Source organism: Fusarium falciforme, chromosome 8 (assembly GCF_026873545.1).
Source record: "Fusarium falciforme chromosome 8, complete sequence".
In the NCBI taxonomy this organism is placed as follows: Eukaryota; Fungi; Ascomycota; class Sordariomycetes; order Hypocreales; family Nectriaceae; genus Fusarium; species Fusarium falciforme.
The window spans coordinates 433,449-459,040 of NC_070551.1; the positions used below are offsets into that span (position 1 = coordinate 433,449).

Consider the following 25,592-nt stretch of genomic DNA (forward strand, 5'->3'; position numbering starts at 1 on the left):
GCATGGGAGCCAAACAAGCATGTCCAAAACCCCTCACCCTACAACATGTAATATCTGATGCCGGAAACACCGACCAAGTAGACTGGTAATTCAGACTAAGCGGTGAAGGAGATCTTGCCCTTGGACCCAGCGCTCCACATTCTCTGCGGTTTCAGCGTACCAAGTATTCATCAAAGCCTCATCAACATATCCCATGTGCGGCGTTGTAAGAAGAGCAGAACGTCCGTCTCGACCCCAATAGTTAGCTCGTCTCCACGGGCTAGTCAGCGGCAGTGGCTCAATATCGAAAACGTCCAACGCAGCTCCTCGAATCCCGCCCCGCTCCAGCGTGTTTAGTAGGGCCTCTTGGTCAATCAGTGGCCCGCGTGATGTGTTGATAAGCAGCGCTGACGGCTTCATGTGCTGGAGTTCCTCCGCGCCGATGGTGTTGCGTGAACGGTTGCTCAGCACGTAGTGCATGCTCACGACGTCGGCACTGCGGAAGAGGTCTTCCTTGCTCACTGCCTGGAAGGTTTTACTGCCCTCGATTCCACCGTCAATGGGCAACCCGACGGAAACGGCCATCTGGTCAGCCTTTTGCTGCGTGAGATTCTCGCTCCAGCATACGACGCGCATGCCCCAAGCGAGGTGGGCGACACGGGCCACAGCCGCGCCTAGACGGCCCAGCCCGACGACGCCTAGGGTCAAACCAGGGAGACCAGTCGCTAGCCCGCTCTGCCAGCCAGTACCGGCCTTGAGCGCGGCGTCATCAGCGGCAACGTTGCGGGCCAAGGCCAGGATAAGGGCCCAGGTGTGTTGTGTTGTGGGATGAACTCCGCCCTTCTTGATGTTGGGTCGTACGGGTCCGGTCTGATCAGTGCGGCCGAGACCAGGAGCAGCGACAACTGTGATTCCCATTTCTTTGGCGGCTGCAAGATCGAACATCTCGAACTGCGTGCCAGTGGCCAGGAGAAGCTTCAGGTTGGGCAGCTGGCGAAGCAGAGAGCCTGGGAAAGCGGTTCGTTCGCGCACTGCAGAGATGAGGTTAAAAGTACGGAGCCTCTCAACTAGACGCGCTTCCTCGGCATCATTGAGAGGGACAATGGTGTCATTGAAAGTGGTGATGCGTAGCTGTGAAGGTGGTATGTTGGCGAAGTGCGGTGCTGATGTGTTCAAGTAGTCGTCGATAATGGCAAGCGACGGGGTTCTTTGCTGTGAGGCGCCCCGTGTAGCTATGCCCCGTCTTACGAGAAACGGCTTTAACAAGCGTGAGGTCCTAGGCGCCATGATAGCGATTTGTGAGATGGTTTTGCGATGAATGCTGTGGTTGTCCGAGATGTTTGAGGGCGCGATTTGGCTGCGGGGTAAATTATTCTTTCCTCAGGATAGGAACAAAGGCAGTCATGGATGAACCAACCATTTACAAAGAGCTGTTTCGGAAGTCTGACGGCGATCAGCACCTGAGAATGCCTACCAATCACAGAAGTCCTTCTCAGTCAGGTTTTCGGTAACCTTCCTTCCCGCCTTGAGGCCATCTGTTAATGTATCAAAGAATAAAGCAGACATGTCTCAAAAGCATACATAGTATGGCACTAGCTTGTATGAACATGCCCCTTTAGCGTAGGCAAAGTAATCTAGGTCTTATTTAGTCTTCTACAACTTTCTCCAAGACCCTCGTCGCACTATTGGAGACAAGACCGTGGCGCATTTCGAGTAGGCACAGCTAGCGGGAGAAGCTTGCACAGTTAGCCCTGCTTGCACACTCGGCTCCTGCTCGTTCCGATCCACTTATGCAATCCATTTCAAGATATTCTCCAAAATATCTAGGTTATGGCATTTTTTCAGTATGAAATCTCAATGCTGATATGAATGAGGATTTTCTTGTTTGTTATTTCTGGTTAATGTCCCTCTTCGGAGACGTCGTTATAATCAACAAATAATCTCTCCCAAATGTTTTTGGACTTTCATCTTCCCAAATCTCGTTTGGTCCAGGGTAACGGCTGGGTAGCAAAGACCCTATTGTTAGGATCGTGAATAGAGCAAAGGATCTCTCCGTTTCCTGACGCCGCTTACATAAAGATCTTGGTTTCAACGCCCCTCAGTCATACGAGCCCAAAGGCGATGTCCTCGGGATGGCCGTCGATGGTTAGACTCGACGCAAAAACCACTCATCAGGTCTCAGACTCCTAGCCTAGGCAAAAGTGCCATTACGCGTCAACTTGGCATAATAACCGCCTGGGGAGAAAGTGAGAAAGCCTAATTTCCATAACCCCGTGGCGCACCGGCTAGCCCTATTTCAGGTTATGCATATACAAATAGGACCAGTGAAGTTGTGAGAGTTCACGCCGCGTCGGTTCCGCGTAGTTTCTAGGGTCGAATACGAGACCTAGAAAGGCCGAGGTAAGAAGTTAGCCTGCAGGGACCATACGGCGGTGCATGCACAAAACAGCACGGAACTACACCATTAAGGACTAGCTTGACCGATCAAATCTAAGCCGGTAGAGAGCCATCAAGCTGGGTCGGCTCTTTCCGGTGGTTTTACAGGGGTAAGCAAGAAAGCAGAATATCATCGACCTTGCAAGTGCAAAATCTAACGACCGCGATAAACCTTCCAGAGTTAGTTTATTGTCTCGGCAGATGTAGATTGTCATGTGTCATCATGTCGGCATCTGCACAATCTAAAGATTGTCCTCTCGGCAGATTACCTTGTATCATATTGTATTCTCGGCAGATGGTACCCCGGACAAGACAGCATATCAAAGTAAACCAAGTTCTCATGCAAGCACTGCTTGAAACATCTATAAAGCTGGCATGATCACCTCGTCAAGGACAATTTTCAACAGCAACACCCTTTTCAACTTCCTCGTTCTACCTACTCAAGACTCCTTCCACAAGAAGCTATCTCCTCCAGAACACTCTGTCATCCTTCACAGCAATCATGAAGTTCACCTCTGCTATTTCTATGCTCGCCGCCTTTCCGGCTATCCACGCCTTCAACGTTCACGTCAGGAGCAGCGATGACCTGATTGACGTTGGAGACCTCGATCTTTTCTCTCATACCTGGCAGGCCATCTACTCAGCCGCCGGAAACAAGGAGGCTGTGACCATTGGCCCTCCCGCCATCGCAACCCAAAACAAGCCTTGCCACTTCAATGGCCACACCGACCACTCTGTTACCCTCACCATCGAGGGACATTGGGATGATGTCGGCGGTAGCAAGCATGAATACCGCGACGCCTTGGTTGAGGCAGCGTGGGAGTCACTTCGACGACTGGCTGATCAGAACTCGTACAACATCTGGAAGGACTGCTGTGCTGAGACCATCTCCACCAACTGCCCAGCTGTTGGTCCCAATGGATGCGGTGCAACAAACTCTTGCCATTGCCCCGACGGACCCAACTCCCGATGCCGCACCCTCACCAAGGGCCACAAGGTTCCATCCCTCATGAACGTCTCCGTCACCAAGAACGGCGCCATCACGGCCAACTCTCTGAGGATTGCTTTCCGATCCGATACCAAGGAGCAGCAGGGTGCTTGCGGTGCCGTCGAGATCGTGGCCAAAGCTGTCTCCTCGTTCCTTTTTCCCCCTGCCGTTGCGACCCTCGTTGGAACCGGTATCGATCTTCAGTGCGCCTAAATCAACGTCTCAGTCGCCTGTGTCTGAACATGCCACTCGCACAACCCGAGCGAACATTCCATTCTACAGAGCTTTTTTACACTATTAATTTCCTGTATCTTCCCTTATTTTATGAGTTCCGTTCTTAGATGCTGAGAGAAACTATATTAGCACGCCAGTTAAACAAGACCAGAAACTATAGAGGGATTCATTTACATATTTACACGTTTCCATATGCTTCGTATCTAGCCATACCAGAACGAGTCCCATGCCTCCTTGCACAGATCATTCCGAATCTGCCGCAACAACTCTTGAAACTCAACTGGTTCCTCTCCCTCAATCATCACCTTGCCATCCTTGACACCCTTCCATCCTTCAATGGGCACCTTGATGTACTCATGGTCCTGTCCACAGAAGTGACGGCAATTCAGGGGTTCCCCCTTGTTTGCAGCTTGTCTCTTCTCATAACATTCCTCACAGAGAAATCCGTCAAAACAGATCAAGCACTGATAAGCAGACCTATCCCCCCACCAGAAAAAGTGCTTGTTGGGGATACACGGTCCGTCACAAGTTCGGAGGCCAAAATCTCCGAGGAGATCTCCTTCATTGGTTGGCAACTCCAGTTCCTCTTCATCCGAGTCTTCTCCAGCAGGCTCTGCATTCTCATCAGACTCTTCAGACTCACTTCCGGATTCATCTCCAGATTCGCCATCCTCACTTTCGTCCTCTGGGTCAGGGGTCAGACGACTGAATTGAGCCGAGACAAGAATCCGAGCCATTCTGATGAGCTTGTCCCCATTCTTGACAGCCCCAGCCATGATGGACAAGGCTGTTGCAAGAAAGACCAGGTTAGGCGAATCGTTCCATCCCACTTTGTCGCTCAGTGCATCGATGCAAGTGTCGATAACCCCCTGAAGGTTCTTGTGGGCCTCCCTAGCAGGCCCCATCTTGAGATACATGCGTGCCATGGTAACCAGACGCAGGAACAAAAAGGTGTCAGAGTTGGAAGGGACATCTAGAGGAAGAGGCCTCGTCAGGAGACCTTCAAGAGACTCGAGAAGTTCCCTCTTGACCTCTGGGTCGCGGGACTGTCGGAAAAGACGGTAGATCATCTCTGACTGGTGACCGACAGCTCGCTCAAGAGTCGACTCCGGGAGTTCATCCGTCACAGCATATGGCCAGCCTGTGGATCCACTGTCGAGGACCTCATCTAGGACCTTTCTGGCCGCCGCAGGATCATCATGAACCTCGAGATGAGCGAGTGCAAGGTCACAGCGTAGAGGGGCTGCTGCGTTGACGTTGTCAAGGTACTTGATCGACTCCTCATACATCTGAATGAGGAAATCCGTTTCACCAGCCTTGATAGCGGCGTCTCGAATGACACTATGTCGATCAGGGCCCATCGCCTCGTGTTGCCATGCCATCCATGTCAATCTCTCCAAGGGGCTCCATTTCTTGAGAATGTCCATGAATCCTTTTCTCTCCTGGTCCTTGGAAAAGATGGCGATTTCTTCATCGAGGACGTCACCAATCGTCAATCCATTAGGATCAACCAACTTGGCTTGAGTATAGGTCTGAGCAGCTGCCTCAAACTTTTCCAGCTTGACTTCGATTCTAGCTTTGGTGACGTTGGACCAGCGTTGAACCCAAGGAGGCATCGACGAATCGAGGTTTTCAATGCAGAGATTGGCATACTCGTAGGCTTTTTCGGGGTTTCCTTTGATCAGGATACGTCCCATGGCTGCATAAGAGTTGACCTTTTCCAAAGGATCCTCTGCTTTCTCGATAGCCTTGAGACAGGTCGCTTCAGCTGGTCCGTAGTGTTTAAAGGTGAGGAGGACCGTAGAAACAGCACGGTAGCCGGATGCTCCCATCTCAATGTCTTCAAACAGATCCTCCAAGGCTAGGGAAGCCTGTGCTGGTGACAGAGGCTTTGAGGTATTTCCAACAACGTCTCCAAAGTTCTTCTTGGCTTGTTCAACAAGTCGATCGTTCATGTTGCTCTGCTGCCGTTAGTTCTGAACGTCAACTAGGGCATAAACTTACAAGCTGCAATGCATCTCTCACTCTGTTGAACCGTGTGACGGCCTCCTTGGTGTTTATCGCATTGTACAAGCCCTTGAGGTGAGCTTTGGCGAGCGGAACTAGACAGTTTCGAGGATTCTCCGCCAAATCAGCCCACCACTCGGCAACCTCCTGACTGAGGGTGACCTTGAGCTTTGCCCACTGAGAAACCTTGTCAAAGGCGTCATCAGGGAAGATGTCCTTGTATGCAGCCTCTTGCTGTTCCAACAAGCTGGCATAGGAGTACTTGTTGAGAAGAGCCAAACCAAACGCCTCCATAACTTCAATCTGCTCTTCAGCCGAGTGTTCTTCGAGCTTGATGTTTCTCCAGTGGCTGATGAGATACCGAGTGGCATACTGTCGCAGCGACGGAATAACAGTGCTATCCTCGCGGGCTATCTTGGCACAGTCAAGGAACAACTGTCTGTGTGCTTCGGACGGCTTCCATCGTTGAGTCTCTTCCTTTCGAGGGGCCTCGCGGAAGAAGGATCTCATTGAACGCTCATGAAACTTGACAGGAAGCGTTCCATCATCGTAGATGGCATCAGGGGTAGCATCTTGAGTCTTTTCGAGTTGGTTCACAGCAGTGCCCCAACCTCCTTGAGACTGGATCTTTGCTCGAGCCTCTGCATCAGCTCCAGGGTCTCCAACTCGGATAAACTTGGTCAGGGGTCGAGGGATCTCTTCAATATCGGATTCACCTCCTTCAGCCCAGCAGCTCAGTAGGGACACCACTTCGTTGAGGGACAATGGGCGGAAAGTATAGGCAACCCAGTGAAGAAGTCTGTTGACCAGAAACTCGTGGTTTGAGGCAAGATGGCGATAGCATTCTGTAAGAAGAGCCTCATAAAGGTCATGAACATCCCCTGGAAGTGGCTTATCGAGGCTTCGAAGAACAGCGCCCTCCCGGCCGAGATCGTTCAACTGGAGCAGCATGTGCTCAGCATAGAGCATGTCTAAATTGTTAGCCACGTCATGTAACAGAGGAGCAACTTACTTGGTGCAAACTCTTGAACCTTGTCAGCAATTCTCTGCTTCACGTAGCGGCCAAAGTTGCGCAGAGCACTCAAAGAGTTGAGACGGTTCCAAACCAGTTCCTTGAGATCATCCAACTGCTTCTCCTTGTTGACCTCAATGTTGAGAACAGAAGCCACCTCGGATAACTTGGGCAGAACATTTGGTCGAGACGTAGTGACAATAGAGATTCTAAGCTCTTGCTCCTTGATGACCTCCAGAAACTCAATGAGCGTGTCCATGTCCTGCAGCTCATCGATACCGTCAAGCATGAGGTACAGGTGATTCTTGGAATTTTTCTTGAATGCAGGAGCCAAGAGCTTGCGCATAAGATCATCCCAATGCCAGACATTAATAGCCACCTCATCTTTGAGCCACTCTGTGTTGATGAGCTCACAGATTGGTGCATTCTGCTCGACAACCTGGTTGATGACGGTGATCAGAGCATAGATGAAGCCTGAAAGACTCTGACTCTGCTCTCGAAAGTAAAAGTGAGCCGCACAAGTATGCTTTGAATCCTTTCGGGCCTCCTCGAGAAACTTCTCGTACACGGTAGCTCCGATATGACTCTTTCCCGTGCCAGGTTCACCGGTAATTGCCAGAAGAGAACGTGACTCCTGGGCCATCCATTCTTCCCACTGTGCCTCGTTAAAGACCCAGTTGCAAGTATCCTTGACGATAGTGTCCTTCAGGATGTGATACTCGTGGTCTTCACCCTCAACTTCAGGCAGAACGTTGCGGATACGTTTGGCGGATGGTGGCTTGCTTTGGTCGACAACCGCGGTTCTTCCCCGCTCACCGCCCTTTTCCTTCTTCTGCTCATTAAACGCCTTAAGCAGCTTAGCCATGTCGTTGCGGATGTTCTCCGTAGTGTCTCGAATGGATCCCATGACCTCCATTTGTTGCTGGAGCATGGCGGTGTGCGAGTCTTGGTTATTCTTTAGCTCCTGGGACATCCGCTGAAGCTCTTCAGTATTCCCTAGGATGGCAAACTCGGTGGCGTTTTGGAGGCGCGCAAGTTTCTTGTCCATCGACTTTCGGGCGCCTCCAAGTTCGCTATCCTCGCCATTGAGGAGATTGGAGATCCATTTCTCTGCAATGGTCAGCTCTGTTCACTCCGGTGCCTTGTGACTCACTGAATCGACCAAGCTCAATGTACTTGTGTGCATAACCACACATCTTGAGAAAAGACGTAAACACATCCATCAGACAGTTCTGGTACGCCTTGTACTGGGGCAGCCTGGTCTCGAGAATGACGATCCGCTGAAGGAAGCTGTTCATGTCCTCAAAGAACACAACAACAACATCATAATCTGCAGAAACTTGACGACATGCCTGAAAAGTCAGCTCATTCTTCAAAAGGTCATAGTACTCACCCCCAACATGTAAGTAATGGCAGTGCCGATAGCAGCTGCAGGAGGAAAGGCTGGAACAGCGGCTGCAATAAGCTGCTGAGCCCCTTTCTCAATGTAGTCAACATTCGTCGCAAAGAGCGTCCTCAACTTGTCAACTTTCTTCTCGTTGTGTCGAAACTTGTGAAAATTATTCATCTCATGGGTCCCCTGTTTAATCATGGCCTCCACATTGTCAAACTTCTTTTCAAGGTCAAAACCCACAATACCCTTGTAAGCTTTGAGGGCATCTTTCCACAAGTCGGCGACATCTCGATTGTCGTCCTTGAGGTCGTCTGGAAGGTTGGGTTTCTCAGGAGCCATTGTATCTGACCAACACATAACCATTGACCAACACATCGGGGAGCAGAGCGGTTATAACCATGGTGGTCGCAGCGGGGTCAGCCCTGTTGGATCAAGGATTTGTCGCACTATCATCACTAGTCTCTATCCAAGTGTCATGATTGGTGCGACTGTGATGACCAGGGTGAAGCTGAACAGCCTCTCCGCTGAGATGCAGGTCACTACTACAGAGGAAGGCTAGATCACTTGGCGATGATGAGTTGTTCGAATCTTACCACCAACAAGAGGATAGCCGGAATCATTCGATATGAGGTCAAGCGACCCTCACAGCCCTACAGGGACAAGTCCGGCATCCGCGTATACCGTACACGTCTGTGGGGTGAGGCCACGCGTCCTCTCATTGGATGACCTATTCCTGGGTCTGGACCGCCGATCTTTACGATCGCGTGTTACTAAGCAGGATGCATTTATCTCATCTCCACCCGGTTCCTCACAATCCAGTGAATCCACCAAGTGATGTCCACCAAGTGATGAGCAAGACTCGACGTGATTAATCATGCCTAGGCTGGGATACAAAAAGTCCCGCAAGGGATGCCTAAGATGCAAGCAGAGACGCGTCAAGGTATGTCATTCGCTCTCCTCACTGCAGCTGCTAATTGTTAGTGTGACGAAAAACAACCATGCTCCGCTTGCTCAAGGCACGGCGTTGCCTGCGTCTTTCCGGAACACCCGGATGCAGCAAGATCGTCTTCTAGATCTCGGGATTCTGACAAGGTTGGTGATTCACTTTGTAAGGAGTCGATCTAACTAGAGCAGAATGGCAGTCAGACAGACCTCCGCAGAGACTGGGTTTCTCCATCCATGAGCCCTGACCCCTATCCTTACTTTGCAAAGTTTGTCACAGGCCAGGAGCCAGTGGAGAAGAGTACATGGCTCACTGATCTTGAGCTGATGCATCACTACACATTTTCGACCTATTTGACACTGCCGAGGGCGAATGAACTGCAACAAGTGTGGCAGGTCGAGGTTCCAAAGTTGGCTCTCGCTCATGTCTTTCTCCTCCATCAGGTTCTCTCAGTCTCGGCACATCACCTTGCTTATCTTCATCCTGATCGACCGACTCTCTCGATATGCGCCTCTCAGCATCAGAACAAGGCCGTGGTAGGCCTCCGAACGGCAGTCCCAACCATCAGCGAGGAGAATTGCCCGGAAATCTTTGTTGCTTCTTCGTTGCTGTACATCTGCGCCTTTGCAAGCTTCAGTGCACCAAGCCGAGATGAACAGCCACGAATCGATGATCTTGTCGACGTTTTTCTCCTGGTTCGAGGCATGAGCGATATTCTCAACTCTTATAACGACGCTCTGAGAGCCAGCAAGCTTGGTATTCTCTTTCTGAGGGGCGACGCGAGTGAACCATCACCAATTCTATCAGCAATGGTTGAGAAACTCCGCCAACTCGAGATACCCAACGCATTTGATCCGGAAACGACCAATCTATGCCGCGAATCAATCCTATCAGCAGTCAATTGGATTGAAAATTGTGTCACAACAACCCGAACGCCGGATCTTCGAGTCGCCATGAGTTGGTCCTTGTCTTTGAACCCAGAATTCATGGACCTTGTACGACGGAATCATCCGATTGCTCTTTGCGTCATTGGGCATTACTGCGTCATTTTACATCACACTGGGCAGGATCACTGGTTTTTGAGGGGTTGGGGGAAACCGATTCTCTCCGATATCATGGAAAAAATCGATCCGGAGTGGAAGTGTCTGCTTGAATGGCCATTGGCGGCGATTGAAGCTGATATGGGGCAAATGGCATGAGAATTTAGGTATAGATAGGTAAAGGGTTCAGAACCAATGCAAATCATCATATAAACTAATAAAAAGAACGCTACTTTAAAGACAGTTGTATGACCACTCTATTTTATCCATGATTCCAAGTCTATACCCAGTATTCATCAGCCTTATTTCTACTTCTGAATTTCACGAATGGTGGTCATGGACTCCTCGTCTTGAGTCTTTTCCAGCTTGGTCCCACGAGGCACTCCGTTCTCCTTGAAATATCGCCAGTCCAAGAAGCCGACCACAGCGACATATTTTGCCATGATACTGACAGGTTAGCCAAGTACAAATGGAGAGTAATGAGACATACCTCATGCAGATTGCCAGCACACACACAACCCAGCCAATAGCGCAGCTTGTACCAATACAAATTCTTTGGTTACCCTGGATCATCATGAATGCAACTGCTGCCCAGAAAACAATTTCCATGGCATTGAGAATCCAGTAAGCCTTGAGGCTTCCCCATCGTTTGAGACGGTCAACATGCTCGGTTAGGAGCTGATACATGATGATGACAATGGATTTGGCACCCTGAATTTGTTAGAAATGACGATAAAAGTGGAGAGCACACACCATTCCCAGGCCCATGGTTGTTGAGCGACCACGTGGAGTATTTTTCATGAGAAGCCGGGCTCCAGACAGGGCAACGACAGCAATGACCAGTACAAGTTGGGCAAGATGAATTGGCAGCTTGGACCTGGTAGGGAAGAAAGGTTCCATCTTCTTGAGTGTGGAGGCCATTGTTGATGCAGATGAAGATGCAAAAGGTATGAGATGTGATGTGAGGATGTGAGGATTGTTGATGTGTTCAAATCCAGGGAAATGTCCAGTTTTTAAAACTCATACTCGGTGAAATCTACCAACTGACGCATCTCGGTCTCGATTTGCAAGATACGCCTAATCTTGAAGCAACCAGCCGCATTGCCAGGCTAACGACTCAGCCCAAGCTAACAGCCCTGCAAAGCTTGTTACGTGGACCGCTCAGCCCTATAATTGGCCAAGAACAATCGGTCCCGCTCTCGGTCTCGGTTTCGCTCCCGGTCTCTCCTAACTGACTCCCGTTCGGCATTTGGCCTGTCGACTGCCTGTTTACTCGTAATCTACGCGTGGCCGTGACGTTGATCTGCCCCTGATACTAGCCTTACAGGGCGATTAACGTATCGGATGTGCCGGTATATTTAGTACATCTCGGACTCTTCCGATGTCCGTGGATTTATAATGACCATCCCTTATCTCATCTCCTATACGACCGGTCTGGGTCTGCAGGCCAGGTCTTAAATGGCTGTCCCCCATCTTAGACTGTTTTTCCTTCTGCAACCTGCAAAATGGATCCTGAAAGAACCCTAAGGTACTTCCATTTCTCCGATCATGGCACTCGCTGACTTGGTAGTCCTCAACCTCCGCCAACCTACTCCGAGGCGACCATGTCTGCCCTCACCTCGGATGGGTTTGCTGTCTCTCCAATGTCGGAACGATATAATCCTCTATCCCAGGTGACCGTTTCACCACTGGGGACGCCGATACCTCCATCCGCAGATACCTTTACAGCAAAGCCTGGGGTCGAACACGAACGCCAACCGATCGAAAACGAGAGTATCCGCGGAATCAATGACGACTGTCTTCCAGAGGTTGTTTCAAACGCTGTTGTCAGAGTCGAACCTCCAGTAGAGACACCAGACAATCGTATTGAATATGTATCAAGTCTAGAAGTCATGTCAATCACGCCTCGATCGGTTACACCCCGAACAGTTACACCTTTGCATATGCTTGGAGATCAACCCGAATCAATCGATTGTCCGTTCTGCCATCGACGTACCGAGACGCGTGTCAGCAAGAAGCCTTCAAACGCAACACAGTGAGTTCCCTGGCAGTTTTTAGAGCGAAGCTGACATCTCAGTCTACAAGCGGTTCTCCTGTTATTTACCACGGTCTGTGGAGTGGCTGCTCCTTATGTAGCCGGATGGTCGTTCGATATTGAACAATATTGTCAGAATTGCAGCAACAGAGTGGCATACAAGGCCCAAGGGAAGGAATTACACCTTTGTAAAGCTCCCGAGTCCTGGAAAGAGCCATCAAAGTTTCCTGATGCTGAGTGAGATTTGGACTGTCAACTGCAGGTGTTTTATGGCGTTGGTTAGGTGGGCTTGTACACAAGTATGTTAATCTAATATTCCGGGCCTGACATGCCCACAAAAGCTGGTGTATATCCATAGAAGTACATAACATGAATTTAGACGTTGTCTGAACTGAGCTCGTTCCTTCCACTTTGAATAAGGCAGATTCAAGCTTAAATCCCGGGCCAATGAGAGATTCTAGGATTTCCGCATTTGGCGAAAAGGGGAGCTTCATATGACCAGGCTTAGGGTACGTAGTGAGGCAGATGAGGTTATTCGGACTTCAACATGGGTACGTATCGGACACGGCTGTGGGTGAACAAGGAATGGTTATTTCGGACTTTCTAAGAAATTATTGCAAGTTACTGTTTGTGAAACTGATACCTAGTTGCTGTAGCCTACTGAAAAATTCGACAGCCGTTGAAACAATGGTATTTGAGAATAAAAACGGTAAGGCCTTGAGATGAATTGGACACGGAAGACAAAGCTTCGCCGTGGCATTAATTGCATGCCAATCACCCTATACCCCCACGATTTTGAGTCAATAAAAGAAGAATTTGTCAGATCATGATTGATCCAATAAACGCGTATTCGTTGAGCCCCAGTCTCAAAACGCGTAAACAATGTGGCTTGTAATACGCGTCTGAAACAAAAATAACTTGAACTTTACGCGAACGTTCCTGCATACGGAAGCCGGCAAGTTGATTGCCTCTAAACTTACGCATTGACGGATCCCCTGAAGCTAACTTGTTCGAGAGCAGTCTCTTTGCATTCTTCGGCGAAATATCGTCACCAAGCAATCATCAGATTAACAAAAGACCGTTGAGGCGCAGTCTGGGGTTGCAGCCGAGAGAAAACGTCGCATATCAAGATTTACACCAGCACCACCAGCACCATCGTGGCCCGCGGTCAGGTGGTGCCAGAAAAGCTTGATAGGCCACGTGTGGATGTTTTGTTAATATCTTGGGCTTTGACCGCGGCTATCGGCATTTATCGATAATGATCGCCCTCACATAAGCCCTTGGGGTCACATCGTTACTACCGGCGAGGTAGTAGTGAATTTCGGCCTACGGTGAAGCTACAAATTGGAATGCCTCAATAATTTCATGATGGGCCGCGATTGAGTTCAAAGACACGCATGAGGACAATGCGGTGTTTCATAAGATCTGGCTGTATGCCATTTGTTTTGGTAATTGTTGGCTTCAATGGCGTTCTTTTTGGTTCTTAGCATCTTTGTTGCTGTTGCATCGGCACTCTCAGTGTCGAGACAGATTCAACTGGGACATCATGAATACTTTGTCCCTCCCACGGCATCCTGGAAACTTGAATCATGGGACTACGAGGCTAGAACGGACGAATTTGTTCCCCTAACCGTTGTTCATCTGAATGACACGGTCAATGCAGCCAGTGTTGCCTCGGCGTTGGTTGAGTACGAGAAAGACGACGTGTGGACAGCATCTTTTGCCGAGGGTAAGCTTCAACATCATTTATCCATTCATGCTAACAGCTCAAGTCATATGTGTCAAGTGCACAGAAACGACAAGCGATTGGGTCAAGGATCTACCCCCTGATTACAATGCATCGGCTGTCTTTTACTCAGAGACCGCTCCTCCCGGGCCGTACTTTGTTCACGCGGCTACTGGAAACGTGTATCAAGCGTATCGGCTTTACGCAGATACAAATCAAGCTTTCATTCAGGTATTCTAACGCGCCAAGTGTCTTCTTCGCTAACAGATTAGGCTTCTTATCAAGATCCTTCAGGAACGCATCATCCTCTCCGCGCTGGGAGCTTCTCTGCTGGAGGGCTTACCATCGCCGTTCCTTCTCGACTCTACTTTACCCCGACACCCGAGAAACCCCTTGCTGGTGTGAGAATCTCTGTCAAAGATCTCTACGATCTCAAGGGCCTCAAAACAAGCGGTGGTAACCGAGCATTGTATGAAATCAGCGACATCAAAAACGAGACAGCATTTGCAGTTCAGAGACTCATCAACGCTGGTGCGGTTGTTATTGGTAAGAACAAGATGTCCGAGTTTGCATTTGCAGGTAAGTACGTGACGGAACACATCGATTACCTTCTGCCGTTCAATCCCCGTGGCGATGGGTACAACTCGCCAAGTGACAGCTCTGGAGGTTCAGCTGCGGCTGTAGCTTCTTATGACTGGCTTGATGCCACCATGGGGAGCGATACAGGTGGAAGTATCAGGGGGCCAGCTGCAGTCAATGGCGTCCACGGAAATCGACCAACCTACGGAGCTGTGAATCTTACTGGAGCACTTCCTTTGTCAACAGCAATGGATACCTCCGGAATCCTTGCCCGAGATCCTCTTCTATGGTCCAAGGTCAACCGAGTTCTCTACTCAGAAACAAAAGAGTACCGCAAGTACCCAAAGACCATTTATCTCGACCCAGAAAGCAAGGCGACGATATCCAACTTGCAAGATTACTTTTTGGAGGTTTCGGAGGCTGCCCAAAACTTCCTCAACGCCTTGACCAAGCTCTTGTCAGCCGAAGTCAAAACATTCTCCCTCGACAAAGCATGGGAGAAGTCAGGGCCTGACCCGGATGACTCGCTTTCAGACATTACTAATTTTGTCTACCGGAATTTGACACGATACGAGCAGTGGAGCAAGTTTGGGAAGGAATACGTGAAGAAATACAAGGCTTCTCATAATGAAGAATTCCCTCACATGGTCCCCCACATTCGAAGCGGTTGGTTGATGGCGAACAAAACAATGACTGAGGAGACACACCGTGAGGATCTTGGGTCCAAGAAGATGGTTGAGGACTGGGCCGCGAAACATTTCTTGTCTCATGACAAAGAGACGTGCTCAAACGCTGTCTACGTCTACTTTTGGACCCCATTGGCAAATTACAAGCCAGATGTCTCCAAAGAGTAAGACACCTCTCCTGTACTGACATCGCTAACCTTCTCAGCACTTCCAATCCTTACATTTCGCGCTTGGCCGACATAATCTCGAATCAACAGGCGGCAATTCTCGAGTTGAACAAGACTATCAACTGCAATACTACGCTTGGAACCCCTGAAGCCTGCAAGTTTTCCTTGGAAGCCCTTGGAGACAACGACGACGACTCTGATGATTCCGTTTCTCCCGGTCGTCTTGCATCTCTTGCCGGTCTTCCCGATTACGCCATAACCCTTGGAAGCTTCGACTTGGGAGGGGTAAACTTTTCCAATTCGACCCTGAAGAACCAGAGTCTACCACTGGCAGTGGACATTATGGCCGCCAAGGGATGTGATTTTGTCATTCTGGATATTGTTGAAGCATTGTACAAAGAGGGGACTATCAGAACGGTCAAAACTGGGCCAGTTGTGTAGCTCTAGACCTGAATATTACATGGAAAGACGATGGGGTTGCTGCGAGCCTTTGTCGGTGCAGAACTGTGATGTTTGGCAAGATATTCCAGAGGCTAGAACGTGAGGTTAATAATCTTCCGTCTAGCACACTGGATTGAGCTATTAATCGTCAACGTTCGACGGGCTTATGTCCAAACTCAGAAGATCCTCTTCAACCAAGTACTACGTAATCGGCCGCTAACCATGAAAGGAAGAGATTTGGAGCGCCAATGCTTGGCCTTTCTGCCGAACAAATCATAAAGATCTGATAAGATAATCTCGATGAGAAATACGAAGCATCTTTCTCGCCAAGTCACTCACGATGGTGATCTAGACGGTTTTCAGAGTAGGTCAAAGTCTAGTTCGTCTCATGACACAGCTTGGCATGGGGGTCCCAGCCTGTCGGTGCACCTTTAAATCTAGGAACCCCAAGCAAATTTGCGTCTACAAACCATTCGCAATGTCTGAACAAAAGAACAATATTATGTCCGCTCCGCGGGAGCCATTGGGTGATGGCGGACGCACAGCGGAGAAGGCTGGAGTCGACTCGGAAGATCAAATGCACCATGCAGCGCCTCCTACAGAGGCCATCCGCAAGATCTGGACGAAATCTCCGCTCATCGTCGCTTTTGCCGGGTGAGTCGGATGCACGCGCAAGAAGCAAATGCTAACTCTGCTCAGTCTCTTTGTTATGAACTTTGCCATGATTTTCGCTGCTTCTTCTGCGGGCGTCTACGATCCCTACGCCACGAGCCATTTCAAAGGCCATTCTCTCATTGCCACAGCCAATATCATTCACGGCATTGTTCGAATTGTTGCATATCCCCTGCTAGCAAAAGTTGCAGATGTAAGTAGCATCCGAAGACAGTAACGCCAGACTAATGGATTAGCACATTGGACGACCGCAAGGATTCGCAGGGTCGGTGATAAGCATGGCTCTAGCAAATGTGCTCTACGCTGCGTGTCACAACGTAGAGACATATCTTGTAAGTTCGCAGTTATTCCACCGTTCAAGTCTAATATTTCCAGGCCGGAGGTATCTTTGAATCGTTCGGTGATACTTGGTGGACCATTACCGAGCAAATCTTTATCGCCGAAGTCACCTCTCTCATGAACAGAGGTTTTCTCTTTACGCTGCCCGAGTCGCTGGCTGCCCTTCCCACCTTGTACGCTGGCACGTATCTTGGTGAACACATGCTGCTCGAGTCTTCATGGCGCTGGGGGTTCGGTATGTGGGCTGCCATTATGCCCTTCTGCGCACTCCCAACCATTGCCATCATGGTGTTCATGGAGTTCCGAGCTCGGAAGAAGGGCATCTACTATAAGCGAGTTTCACTCCGTGCTACTTCCGAGATCCCAGAGGGTGCATCCTGGACAACCAAGGTCCGCCAGGTTCTTTTCGTTCAGCTGGACATTGTCGGCGCATTTCTGTTGCTCGCTGGTCTTGCAATGACTCTATTGCCACTTTCCATCACAGGAAGGAGAAACACTGAGCGGTGGACCGAGCCGTCGTCTATCGTGCTTTTGGTCGTGGGAGTATTGACGTTTTTTGGCTTCTTGGTTTGGGACGGACGATATGCAAAGAAGCCTATTGTTCCGTTCCGTATGATTAAGAACCGCAATGTCATACTTGCTTGTGTTTCTGTCTGCATTATTGCCATGTCGGATTCAACCTATAGGACGTTTGCACCAAGCTTTTTGCAAGTGGCTGGGGGTTACTCGCCTGGACATGCAGTCCGCATCGAGTAAGTCTTGTCACACATGGAGAATTCGATCTAACTTGTACAGCAATGCTCGAAGGGTTGCCTTGAACCTTGGTGGTCTTGTCATTGGTCTGGCCATCAAATTCGTCAAGCATACCAAGCCGTTCATAGTTCTCGGCTTCTTAATGGTTGCTCTAGCTAATGGACTACCAATCTACTTCACCAACATTGGTGGATCTCGAGTCGCCAACGAAGCAGCTCTTACCACTGGAAAGGTGCTGCTTGGTCTTGGTCGGGGTTTTGCTCAGGTACCGCTTCAAGTCGCTCTGCAGGCTGCAGTTCCGGATCAAGAGATTGGTATTGCAACGGCCATGTTTCTCTCTTCGTCTGGATTTGGTGCCAATGTTGGCAACAGGCAAGTTGCTTCACTCTCTTTGTGACATAACTAACACATACTAGTATTGGTGGTGCTCTCTGGAACACCCTTCTGCCCCGACGGCTCGCGACAAATCTCCCAGAGGTTGACAAGGCAAACAGCACCGCCATCTTCCGTTCCATCGTGGCGGCGCAGAGCTACGAGCCGGGTACCGCAGCCAGAGATGCCATTAATCTCAGTTACCGCCTGACACAGCAGACACTTGCAATTGGATCGCTTTCGCTTTCCATTCCTCTTCTGATCATCATGTTCTTTTTCCGGAATGTCAAGTTGGAGAAGGAGGATGAGAAGAAAAATGAGGTCGCTGAGCAGCAGCTTGCCGCGGCGGGACAGGGCATTTCCACTGGACAAAACACTGCGACGGAGAAGAGTTAATCAGAGCTGCATCTTGCTCACCACGTGTTACAGCTGCACCAAATGCCCAATATAGCTACCGAGGTTAGAGAGCGGCTTTGTAAGCTTGCCAACCTCGATGCTATAAACAACTTGCCAAGCTGGCCCAAGTGCGGATGTTTCAACAGTTCTCACAGTCTGACTTCATCGAACAAAAGTTGGACCAATTAGATAGCTCTTATACATGAATATTACACCTAAAGAGACAAAATACGCGGGGTTGTGTTGTGCGGAGAAGTCACGAGACCACCCATATCTCGGATGTGGTCAATCTAGTTACCTGATCCGGGTTAGCCAGCACGTCGGTTGTTTGTGGCTGTTAAGGAAGGTTTTCGGACCGCCTTGGTTGTCCGAAACTCTTGCACTTTTCATATCGACATCGATGTACTTAAACGGTCCATCTTGAACCTCACATTGATCAGGGCACTTCCTTTTCAAAGGACACCAAGTATCGTATCGAACACCGTCAACTATGCCTTCGCTCCTTGAATCACTGGGACTGCGCCCGGATGTGGCCTTGGTCGCCTTTCTGGCCATTGGCGCATGTTGGCTGCTCTACTCGTACAAATTCCAGAGCAAATTCGGTATGTCCGTTGCCCTCTTTTTTCACCACTGCTAACCGGTCAGTGACTCCTGAGCCTGACGTCTTCAAAACTCCCACGCCGAAGCCTCTTCCCGACTTTGATCTGGACAGCACCAAGCCTCAACTGTATCGTCCATTCCGTCATGGCAAAAATCACATCACTATGGGAATCAGGAAACTCGACTGGGATAGTTGGATCGAGATGGACTCCAACTTTCTCTGGTTCCACGACACCAAAGTATCCGAGCTTGAAAAAGACCTCAAAGCCCATGTTCAATACGTCGACAACGCAGTGACTCGAGACGCCTGCTTTGAAGTCTTGGAGGAGCTGACCACTTACTTGACTGCTCGCTACCCAAAGATCTTTCAACTTAAAGGGGGTGTCTTGCACAACACTCTAACTGGAGAAATGTTCAACTATCCGGCTGGTAAGTAGGGAGCCCCTTTTTTGACTTGACTAACAAGGTAGCCAACCCAACCGATGCCATGACGATCGCAGCCAAGTTGGTACAAGATGATCTTATCATCATGGTCGAGAATGATGGTATGTCACTCCTTTTGTCATTGACTCAGCTAATCCCGTAGATGGTCAATACCACCTCGACGCCGGAGCTGTTTGTCTACCCGGCTTCTGGCGGCTAAGAGAAAAGTTCAACATGTCCCTTGATACCCTTCACATCGAAGCTGGAGTTCCTCATTACCAGGCCAAGCTCCAAAAGTCGATGAATCGGTTCTTCAAGAGCATGCTCCCTGAGAAGGCAGTGATCCGGAACAATGTAAGTAACCCGCATGTGATTAGACAAAGCTAACCAGTTAGTTCTTTATTCAACTTGACGACGGACTTCATTGGTCTCACAGAATGGGAAATCAAGACGGAAACGAAGTTGCATGTAAGTCATCCCTGAATCGTACCCCTGAATCGTACCCCTGACACCCTCAGCTTGGGCCACGGCAAACGATGTTGGCTTGACCATTGAAGATCTCTACTTCCGATCCGAAAGACAGTCTCTTCGACGACTCCCTCGATCCAAGGCGCTTTTATTCACCGTCCGCACGTACTTCGAGCCGATCACTACAATCGCCAAGGAACCACACGTCCCAGGTAGACTGGCCGAAGCGATTGAACAATGGGATGAAGAGACGTCAAAGTACAAGGGAAAGCATCATTGGGCGGGTATTCTTCTTCCTTATTTGCATGAGCAGGACCAACTTCAGAAGGAGTCAGGGCTTCTTGAAAAGGTGGCTGAAGAGGCATATCCTTTCTAGTCAGGTATTCGGACGATAAAAGCATCGAAATACATCTATCCTCCTTTGATATCTCTGTCCTTAACTCAGTCGCCGCGTTTCTATAGCTTTCGCTCCTTGAGAAGTGAAGCAGTGATGAGCGTAATGCTAGCAAATATAATTGAAAGACCTGGTCTGTTAGCTACGTATAGACACTTGGAGAAAACATACCATGACCGTATTCAATTCCCTTAACATATCCCTCAATGAGGACCTTTTGAACTGCCCCGGTGGCATGCTCAATGTAGGAGACGCTCTCTGAAGCTTTGCGGATGATCTAACAAATTAGCAGAGCCAATAAAACGCCTATCAACTTACCTCGGAAATCTCAGCTTGGGACATGCCAAGTCTGGTCAGGTCCAACTGCACGCTATACCTCAGATATCCCTGGATAATTGCACTGGTGCCTGCCATGCCAATGATAGTTCCCAAGGTAGTCGTCATAAACAGACCTGCAGCGGCAGCAGCTTTGTCCTTGGGATCGATCGAAGCTTGCAGGGAAATGAAACCAGCACTAAAGGCAATACCAGTTCCCAAGCCACTGCAAGGGTCAGCTTTGCTTGATGAGGGTCAAAAGACTTACCCTGGGAAAACGTAGAGAGATTCCGCCCAGCTCGTATGTCCATGCCATCGTAGAAGCATCAATGTGTAGCCAGTGATGGAGGAAATGGCAGCGAACACAAGGAGAGCCTTGTACCGGCCGGTTCTGCGACAATCAGTAGCTGCAGTTGATCTAGACAGTGGAGCTTACCTGTTGATGATGATGCCTGCAGCAATTCCACCAATTGTGTTTCCAATGACTGCTGGAAAGAGATGGGCTCCTGCAATCGTGCTCGAGACACGCTGTGTGACTTGAAAGTAAATGGGAACGGTGTACATCATCTAAATTGTCAGCATAGCCATTATTGCGATTGGGAACTTACTGCAAGCTGTGCTCCAGCCTGAGCTGCAACCATTAAATACGACTTTGTAACCTGTGCATTCCGAAGGAGTCGAAGAGGAAAGATTGGTTCCTTCGCCCAGCGTGACTCGACGAGTACAAAGGCAACAGCGAGGACAATGCCGGCTGCAAATAGGGCAAAGATAATTGGGTGACTCCAAGGTATTTTCTGACCTCCAATTTCCAGGGGCATCATCAGAGAGAGGACAGTAGCGCCAAGTAATAGAGCTCCAAGTGCATCAATCCTAGCAAGGCGGCTGCTGATTGAGCTTTCTTGGGTGCCGTGAGACGTTGGAGGGAGGAGTAATCCACAGATGACCATGGATGCGGCAAAGATAGGGGCTTGACCGAGGAACGACCTGACTTGTTAGTTTAGCCTTCTGGGCAGGGTGCTTTTGATTACCATCTCCAGCCAATTGTATCAGCCAACAAGCCTCCAAGAGGGCCTCCGATGCTTCGGCCAACCGTGGCAATCACATTCATGTAGCTTTGCCAAGAAGCAACTTCTCTCAGGGGAGCGAGGTCTACGTGGTCAGCTTGGTCTACCGACTGTTGATTCACATACCTGTGATGATTACTGAGGCCATTGCAGTCATGCCAGCTCCTCCTGAGCCAGAAATGACGCGTCCCAGAATTACCTGCCACATAGACTGGCCAATGCCCCTATTTCTGTGAGAAATGATCACGATTCGAGTGATAAACTTACACTAGAGCACTATTACAGTTAGAATGAGTCAATTGATATCGAGGAAACTTACCATCCAAGAGCAAAGAGTCCATAACAGAACATCAAGATGGCCTTTCGACCAAAAATGTCGCTGAGTTTTCCGTACTACAACCTTAGCAATGCCCATGCAGTCAATTCGGCTACTTACCACTGTCTGTGAAGCTGCACCAGCCAGCATAAAGCTGATAAAGAGCCAGCTAGAGTCTGCCAAGTCTCCAAACTCGGATGCAATCACAGGATGAGTTGCCAGGACCAGTGAACCGTCGGCATTTGAAGTAAAGACACCTAAACCGTTAGCGAGAACAACCCGCAGGTAGAGACATACCAATGAGCAAAGCAATCACAACTCTGGCGATAAAAGCATGGCTATAAGGCTTCGGCTCTTCCGGCTGAGGAGCGCTTTCACAGTCTGAAGCTGAACCATATCCATCTCGCTCAGCGGGTAGGAGTCGGGACGACTCTGTATCATTGGCCGTGGCTGTCATCTTGTGGCACAGTCAGTTTCAGTAGAATGTTGAACAGTTCAAGTTCAGTCAGAGGTTTTCGACTCAATTGCCGATCCGAATTAGGGGTGATGTGATTCTAGTCGAAAGCACATCATCGACGCCCCACCAGTTTCTGCACCAGGGAACGAATGATGATGGGAGAGAGCTTATCGATACGAGGGTTCTCATTAGATCGGAGATATTAATTACACGAATTGTCAAGAGCTAGAGGGGGCAGAGTCGCAGGTTAAGTTGGCCCAGTGAGGGCTGAAAGGTGGTCACAGGGGACTGGCTCTAACCAGGAACCTGGATACAACCATTCCTCATAAATCAGGAACCATAACTTCTCTGGATAAATAAAGTCTCAATTATAGGAGTATTAATTGACATACATGATGACTACCAAGCATACCTATCTCATCTGCAACACGATGCCTCCGAGAACACAACTCTTGAGACACAAACCGTAGATGATTCAGTTATGAATATAACGCACAGCATAAATAAAGCATAACTATCGATCACATGCATAAATCGTCGGTGCTGCAATCAGACCCATCGGCGCACCCCGGTCTGAAACATTATTTCCGCTGCGGGCGTACATGCGACCACTATCTTATCTACCAGACTACCACATACAGTTCCTCCCTTGACTACTCTTGTCTTCCATAACCATTGTCCATAACCATTGTCCTCCTCAAAGACAATAACTATATCCTCAAACGTTCTGCCCCGTGACCTCATCAGCCAATGTAATTACCTCATCAAAACTCAATTGTGGATCTCCGCCCTTTCTCGACATGTTCCGAGTCTTTTCCGCGTCCCATGACCTTTGATCCCCTCTCGACATCATGGAAGAGCAACTCATCATGGCGGACCAAGAGTGGGAGGAGACCTATAGGGCCATTTCTAGGTCACTAGGTACAAGTCCTGATACAAGTGCCGACTTTTCACTGCCTCTTCTCGACGTTGGACTGCCAGAGTATGGACAGGAAGAGACAATCTCTCCGAGCATACTCCAAACGTCAACTGCGCCACCAAAGATTGGCAATCGCTTCTCCTCAGAGGCTGTCAAGATCTTGAGAAATTGGTTTGCAAGCCATGAGCGACATCCTTATCCAACGGTTGAAGATATCCAGAATCTACAGAATCAGACTGGTCTCGGTCGCCAGCAGATTACAAACTGGTTTGCAAACACCAGGCGGAGAGCCAAGGCTCATCTTTCAAGGCCTGCATCCCCAATGTTTCGAAATGATGAAGAGGGACATTCGTCAGGGCGTCAGACACCTATCGATACGCCTCGTCGCCGACCAACACCAGCACCATTCGAGCATATGAATCCTCTACAACGATGGGAGAATTCACCACCTGAACACGAAGCAGCTACCGTTCACGATATCTCTCGCGCTGTCGCAGCCTTTTCTGGACGTCCACGTGGTCGCATAAAGTCCCGAAGCAATGCTTCGTCTGTCAGCAGCACGGGAACATCTGGTTCAAGTCGTGATTCTGGTTCTTGCAGTTCAGCTCACTCTCATCCGTCGCGTCAGTCTTCTACGTCTTTTGACCTATTCCAGAGACGCCACAGTCGACGACGAAGAGCCAGGCTAAGGCGTCAAGAGGTCAGGACAAATCTGTTGCAAGCTCAGAACACATATCAGTGTACTTTTTGCACTGAAACCTTCAAGACAAAGTACGACTGGCAACGGCATGAAAAGTCTCTGCATCTGTCTCTGGAAAACTGGGTATGCTCTCCAAAAGGACCTACAGCTATTCATCCTGAGGAAGGGCTGCTATGCGTGTTCTGTGGCATCAAAAACCCAGACAAGACTCACCTGGACGGACACAATCAGAGCGCCTGCATTGAACGACCGATTGAAGAGCGAACATATCACCGAAAGGACCATCTTCAACAACACTTGAGACTAGTTCATGCATCCAAGTTTCTGAAATGGCCAATGGACGAATGGAAAGTCATGACACAAGAGATCCGCTCTCGCTGTGGCTTCTGTGGGATCAATCTCATGACATGGGCCAGTCGAGTTGATCATTTAGCGGATCATTTCAAGGCTGGAAGCACAATGGAGCACTGGAAAGGAGATTGGGGGTTTGATACCAAGATTATTGACAGGATCGACAACGCGATGCCTCCATGTAAGTCGTCTTCATCTGAACACCTCACTCGCTCCCTCCGTCCATGCTGACCACCAGACCTTATTCACCATGAACGCAACTCTCCGCTTCCATTTGCTGCAACAAAGGGACCAGCAGATACGCCAACAAGTGCCTACGAGCTGATCAAGCTCGAGCTTGAGTATTACATGAGAAACACGTTCCACGCATTCGGCAGTCTACCTCAAGATGCCGAGCTTCACTTTGAAGGATGTTCAGTCATTCTAGGCGCAGAAATCATCTCTCCAAACCCAGCTTCTTCTGCTCCGTCGTGGCTTTGGGATATCTTCATGTCCTGCACAGAAATTGCCAACCAAGCAAGGCTACGACCCACGAAACAGCTTGCGGAATCACGACTCAGTCAGCTCAAGATCAATGGGAAAGGCAACATATTTGAGAATTGCGAACTCGAAGCTGCGTTGCGGCAATACATGGCAGCTCATGCAGCTGTAGGACACTTTCCATCCGATTCAGAGCTCCAACAAGAAGCCTGTAACGCTCTTAATCGCATCGAGAGCTCATCTCCCAATCCTTCGAGGCGGTTCCTGGACTTTTTGATGAGACTGGTCTGGAGTTCCACTACTTGGCTGTTACCTCTACGGCAGCGAGCCCCTGTCGTTGCTTCGCCACCTCTGAATGATCAGGCTCTTTTATGGCCACAGAATCAAGCTCTCGAGAATGTCAACGGTGCTGTCTTAGGAGACATGAACGTGGATCTTCAAAACCTCAGCAATTCCTGGATGCCCCTGACAGAATCAGACATGGCTCTCGAGAATCGATCCCTGTCTCCCGGAATATCAGAAGGAATCCCAAACATGACGTCTCCTCTGATCAACCAAGAGATGCCGTCGCGCGATTCTCTCGACAGGGCTCTCCTTCGTGACAAGGTCCGAACAGCGACTCCATTCTTTATCAACGACAACAACAGCTACCGTCGACTCAAAAGAGAACTGTCGAGATTCGTCATGACTACAATGTCACAAAACAATCCCAACAGACACATTCCCAGTGATGACGAGTTGAAATACCAAGCCCGATGGATATTATACGACGAGTAAGTTTCCCGAAGCAGTTAAAGTCCAGGCTAACAGTTCAGTGACGATCCATGGAACCAAACACCAGTCGACAATGCAGAATGGCTACGAGAGTTTAAAAGAGATGTTGGAATACCAGACGGACAACTATCAA

The 25,592-nt window shown here is 49.4% G+C and overlaps 10 protein-coding genes across 10 annotated transcripts; 6 read left to right on the top strand and 4 right to left on the bottom strand.

The window, feature by feature from the left end:
• Positions 1-90: 90 nt before the first annotated feature.
• NCS54_00994800 (Hypothetical protein) lies at positions 91-1,266 on the bottom strand (the record flags this gene model as incomplete). Its single annotated transcript, XM_053155274.1, has 1 exon — positions 91-1,266. One exon carries the CDS (start codon positions 1,264-1,266, stop codon positions 91-93), a length of 1,176 nt encoding a protein of 391 aa, XP_053011249.1.
• Positions 1,267-2,917: 1,651 nt separating this feature from the next.
• NCS54_00994900 (Hypothetical protein) lies at positions 2,918-3,616 on the top strand (the record flags this gene model as incomplete). The annotated part of the gene is made up of 1 exon (XM_053155275.1): positions 2,918-3,616. One exon carries the CDS (start codon positions 2,918-2,920, stop codon positions 3,614-3,616), a length of 699 nt encoding a protein of 232 aa, XP_053011250.1.
• A 224-nt stretch (positions 3,617-3,840) lies between these two features.
• On the bottom strand, positions 3,841-8,449 carry NCS54_00995000 (Goodbye domain-containing protein; the record flags this gene model as incomplete). The annotated part of the gene is made up of 6 exons (XM_053155276.1): positions 3,841-5,598; positions 5,642-6,615; positions 6,657-7,766; positions 7,810-8,008; positions 8,050-8,360; positions 8,410-8,449. The coding sequence occupies 6 exons, from the start codon at positions 8,447-8,449 to the stop codon at positions 3,841-3,843; spliced, it is 4,392 nt and encodes a 1,463-aa protein (XP_053011251.1).
• A 474-nt stretch (positions 8,450-8,923) lies between these two features.
• On the top strand, positions 8,924-10,191 carry NCS54_00995100 (Hypothetical protein; the record flags this gene model as incomplete). Its single annotated transcript, XM_053155277.1, has 3 exons — positions 8,924-8,989; positions 9,031-9,141; positions 9,184-10,191. 3 exons carry the CDS (start codon positions 8,924-8,926, stop codon positions 10,189-10,191), a joined length of 1,185 nt encoding a protein of 394 aa, XP_053011252.1.
• Positions 10,192-10,340: 149 nt separating this feature from the next.
• NCS54_00995200 (Hypothetical protein) lies at positions 10,341-10,953 on the bottom strand (the record flags this gene model as incomplete). Its single annotated transcript, XM_053155278.1, has 3 exons — positions 10,341-10,479; positions 10,523-10,743; positions 10,786-10,953. 3 exons carry the CDS (start codon positions 10,951-10,953, stop codon positions 10,341-10,343), a joined length of 528 nt encoding a protein of 175 aa, XP_053011253.1.
• A 2,578-nt stretch (positions 10,954-13,531) lies between these two features.
• On the top strand, positions 13,532-15,666 carry NCS54_00995300 (Amidase domain-containing protein; the record flags this gene model as incomplete). Its single annotated transcript, XM_053155279.1, has 4 exons — positions 13,532-13,796; positions 13,840-14,024; positions 14,066-15,222; positions 15,264-15,666. 4 exons carry the CDS (start codon positions 13,532-13,534, stop codon positions 15,664-15,666), a joined length of 2,010 nt encoding a protein of 669 aa, XP_053011254.1.
• A 478-nt stretch (positions 15,667-16,144) lies between these two features.
• Positions 16,145-18,198, top strand: NCS54_00995400 (Hypothetical protein; the record flags this gene model as incomplete). Its single annotated transcript, XM_053155280.1, has 6 exons — positions 16,145-16,320; positions 16,366-16,531; positions 16,575-16,670; positions 16,714-17,429; positions 17,473-17,802; positions 17,847-18,198. 6 exons carry the CDS (start codon positions 16,145-16,147, stop codon positions 18,196-18,198), a joined length of 1,836 nt encoding a protein of 611 aa, XP_053011255.1.
• A 475-nt stretch (positions 18,199-18,673) lies between these two features.
• NCS54_00995500 (Hypothetical protein) lies at positions 18,674-20,065 on the top strand (the record flags this gene model as incomplete). Its single annotated transcript, XM_053155281.1, has 6 exons — positions 18,674-18,800; positions 18,844-19,227; positions 19,269-19,343; positions 19,385-19,575; positions 19,617-19,689; positions 19,740-20,065. The coding sequence occupies exons 1-6, from the start codon at positions 18,689-18,691 to the stop codon at positions 20,063-20,065; spliced, it is 1,161 nt and encodes a 386-aa protein (XP_053011256.1). The 5' UTR covers positions 18,674-18,688.
• A 160-nt stretch (positions 20,066-20,225) lies between these two features.
• On the bottom strand, positions 20,226-22,235 carry NCS54_00995600 (MFS domain-containing protein; the record flags this gene model as incomplete). The annotated part of the gene is made up of 11 exons (XM_053155282.1): positions 20,226-20,360; positions 20,402-20,624; positions 20,667-20,789; positions 20,835-20,965; positions 21,007-21,382; positions 21,427-21,547; positions 21,589-21,686; positions 21,730-21,738; positions 21,782-21,855; positions 21,899-22,035; positions 22,076-22,235. The coding sequence occupies 11 exons, from the start codon at positions 22,233-22,235 to the stop codon at positions 20,226-20,228; spliced, it is 1,587 nt and encodes a 528-aa protein (XP_053011257.1).
• Positions 22,236-23,104: 869 nt separating this feature from the next.
• Positions 23,105-25,462, top strand: NCS54_00995700 (Hypothetical protein; the record flags this gene model as incomplete). Its single annotated transcript, XM_053155283.1, has 2 exons — positions 23,105-24,386; positions 24,444-25,462. The coding sequence occupies 2 exons, from the start codon at positions 23,105-23,107 to the stop codon at positions 25,460-25,462; spliced, it is 2,301 nt and encodes a 766-aa protein (XP_053011258.1).
• Between the last annotated feature and the right edge of the window lie 130 nt (positions 25,463-25,592).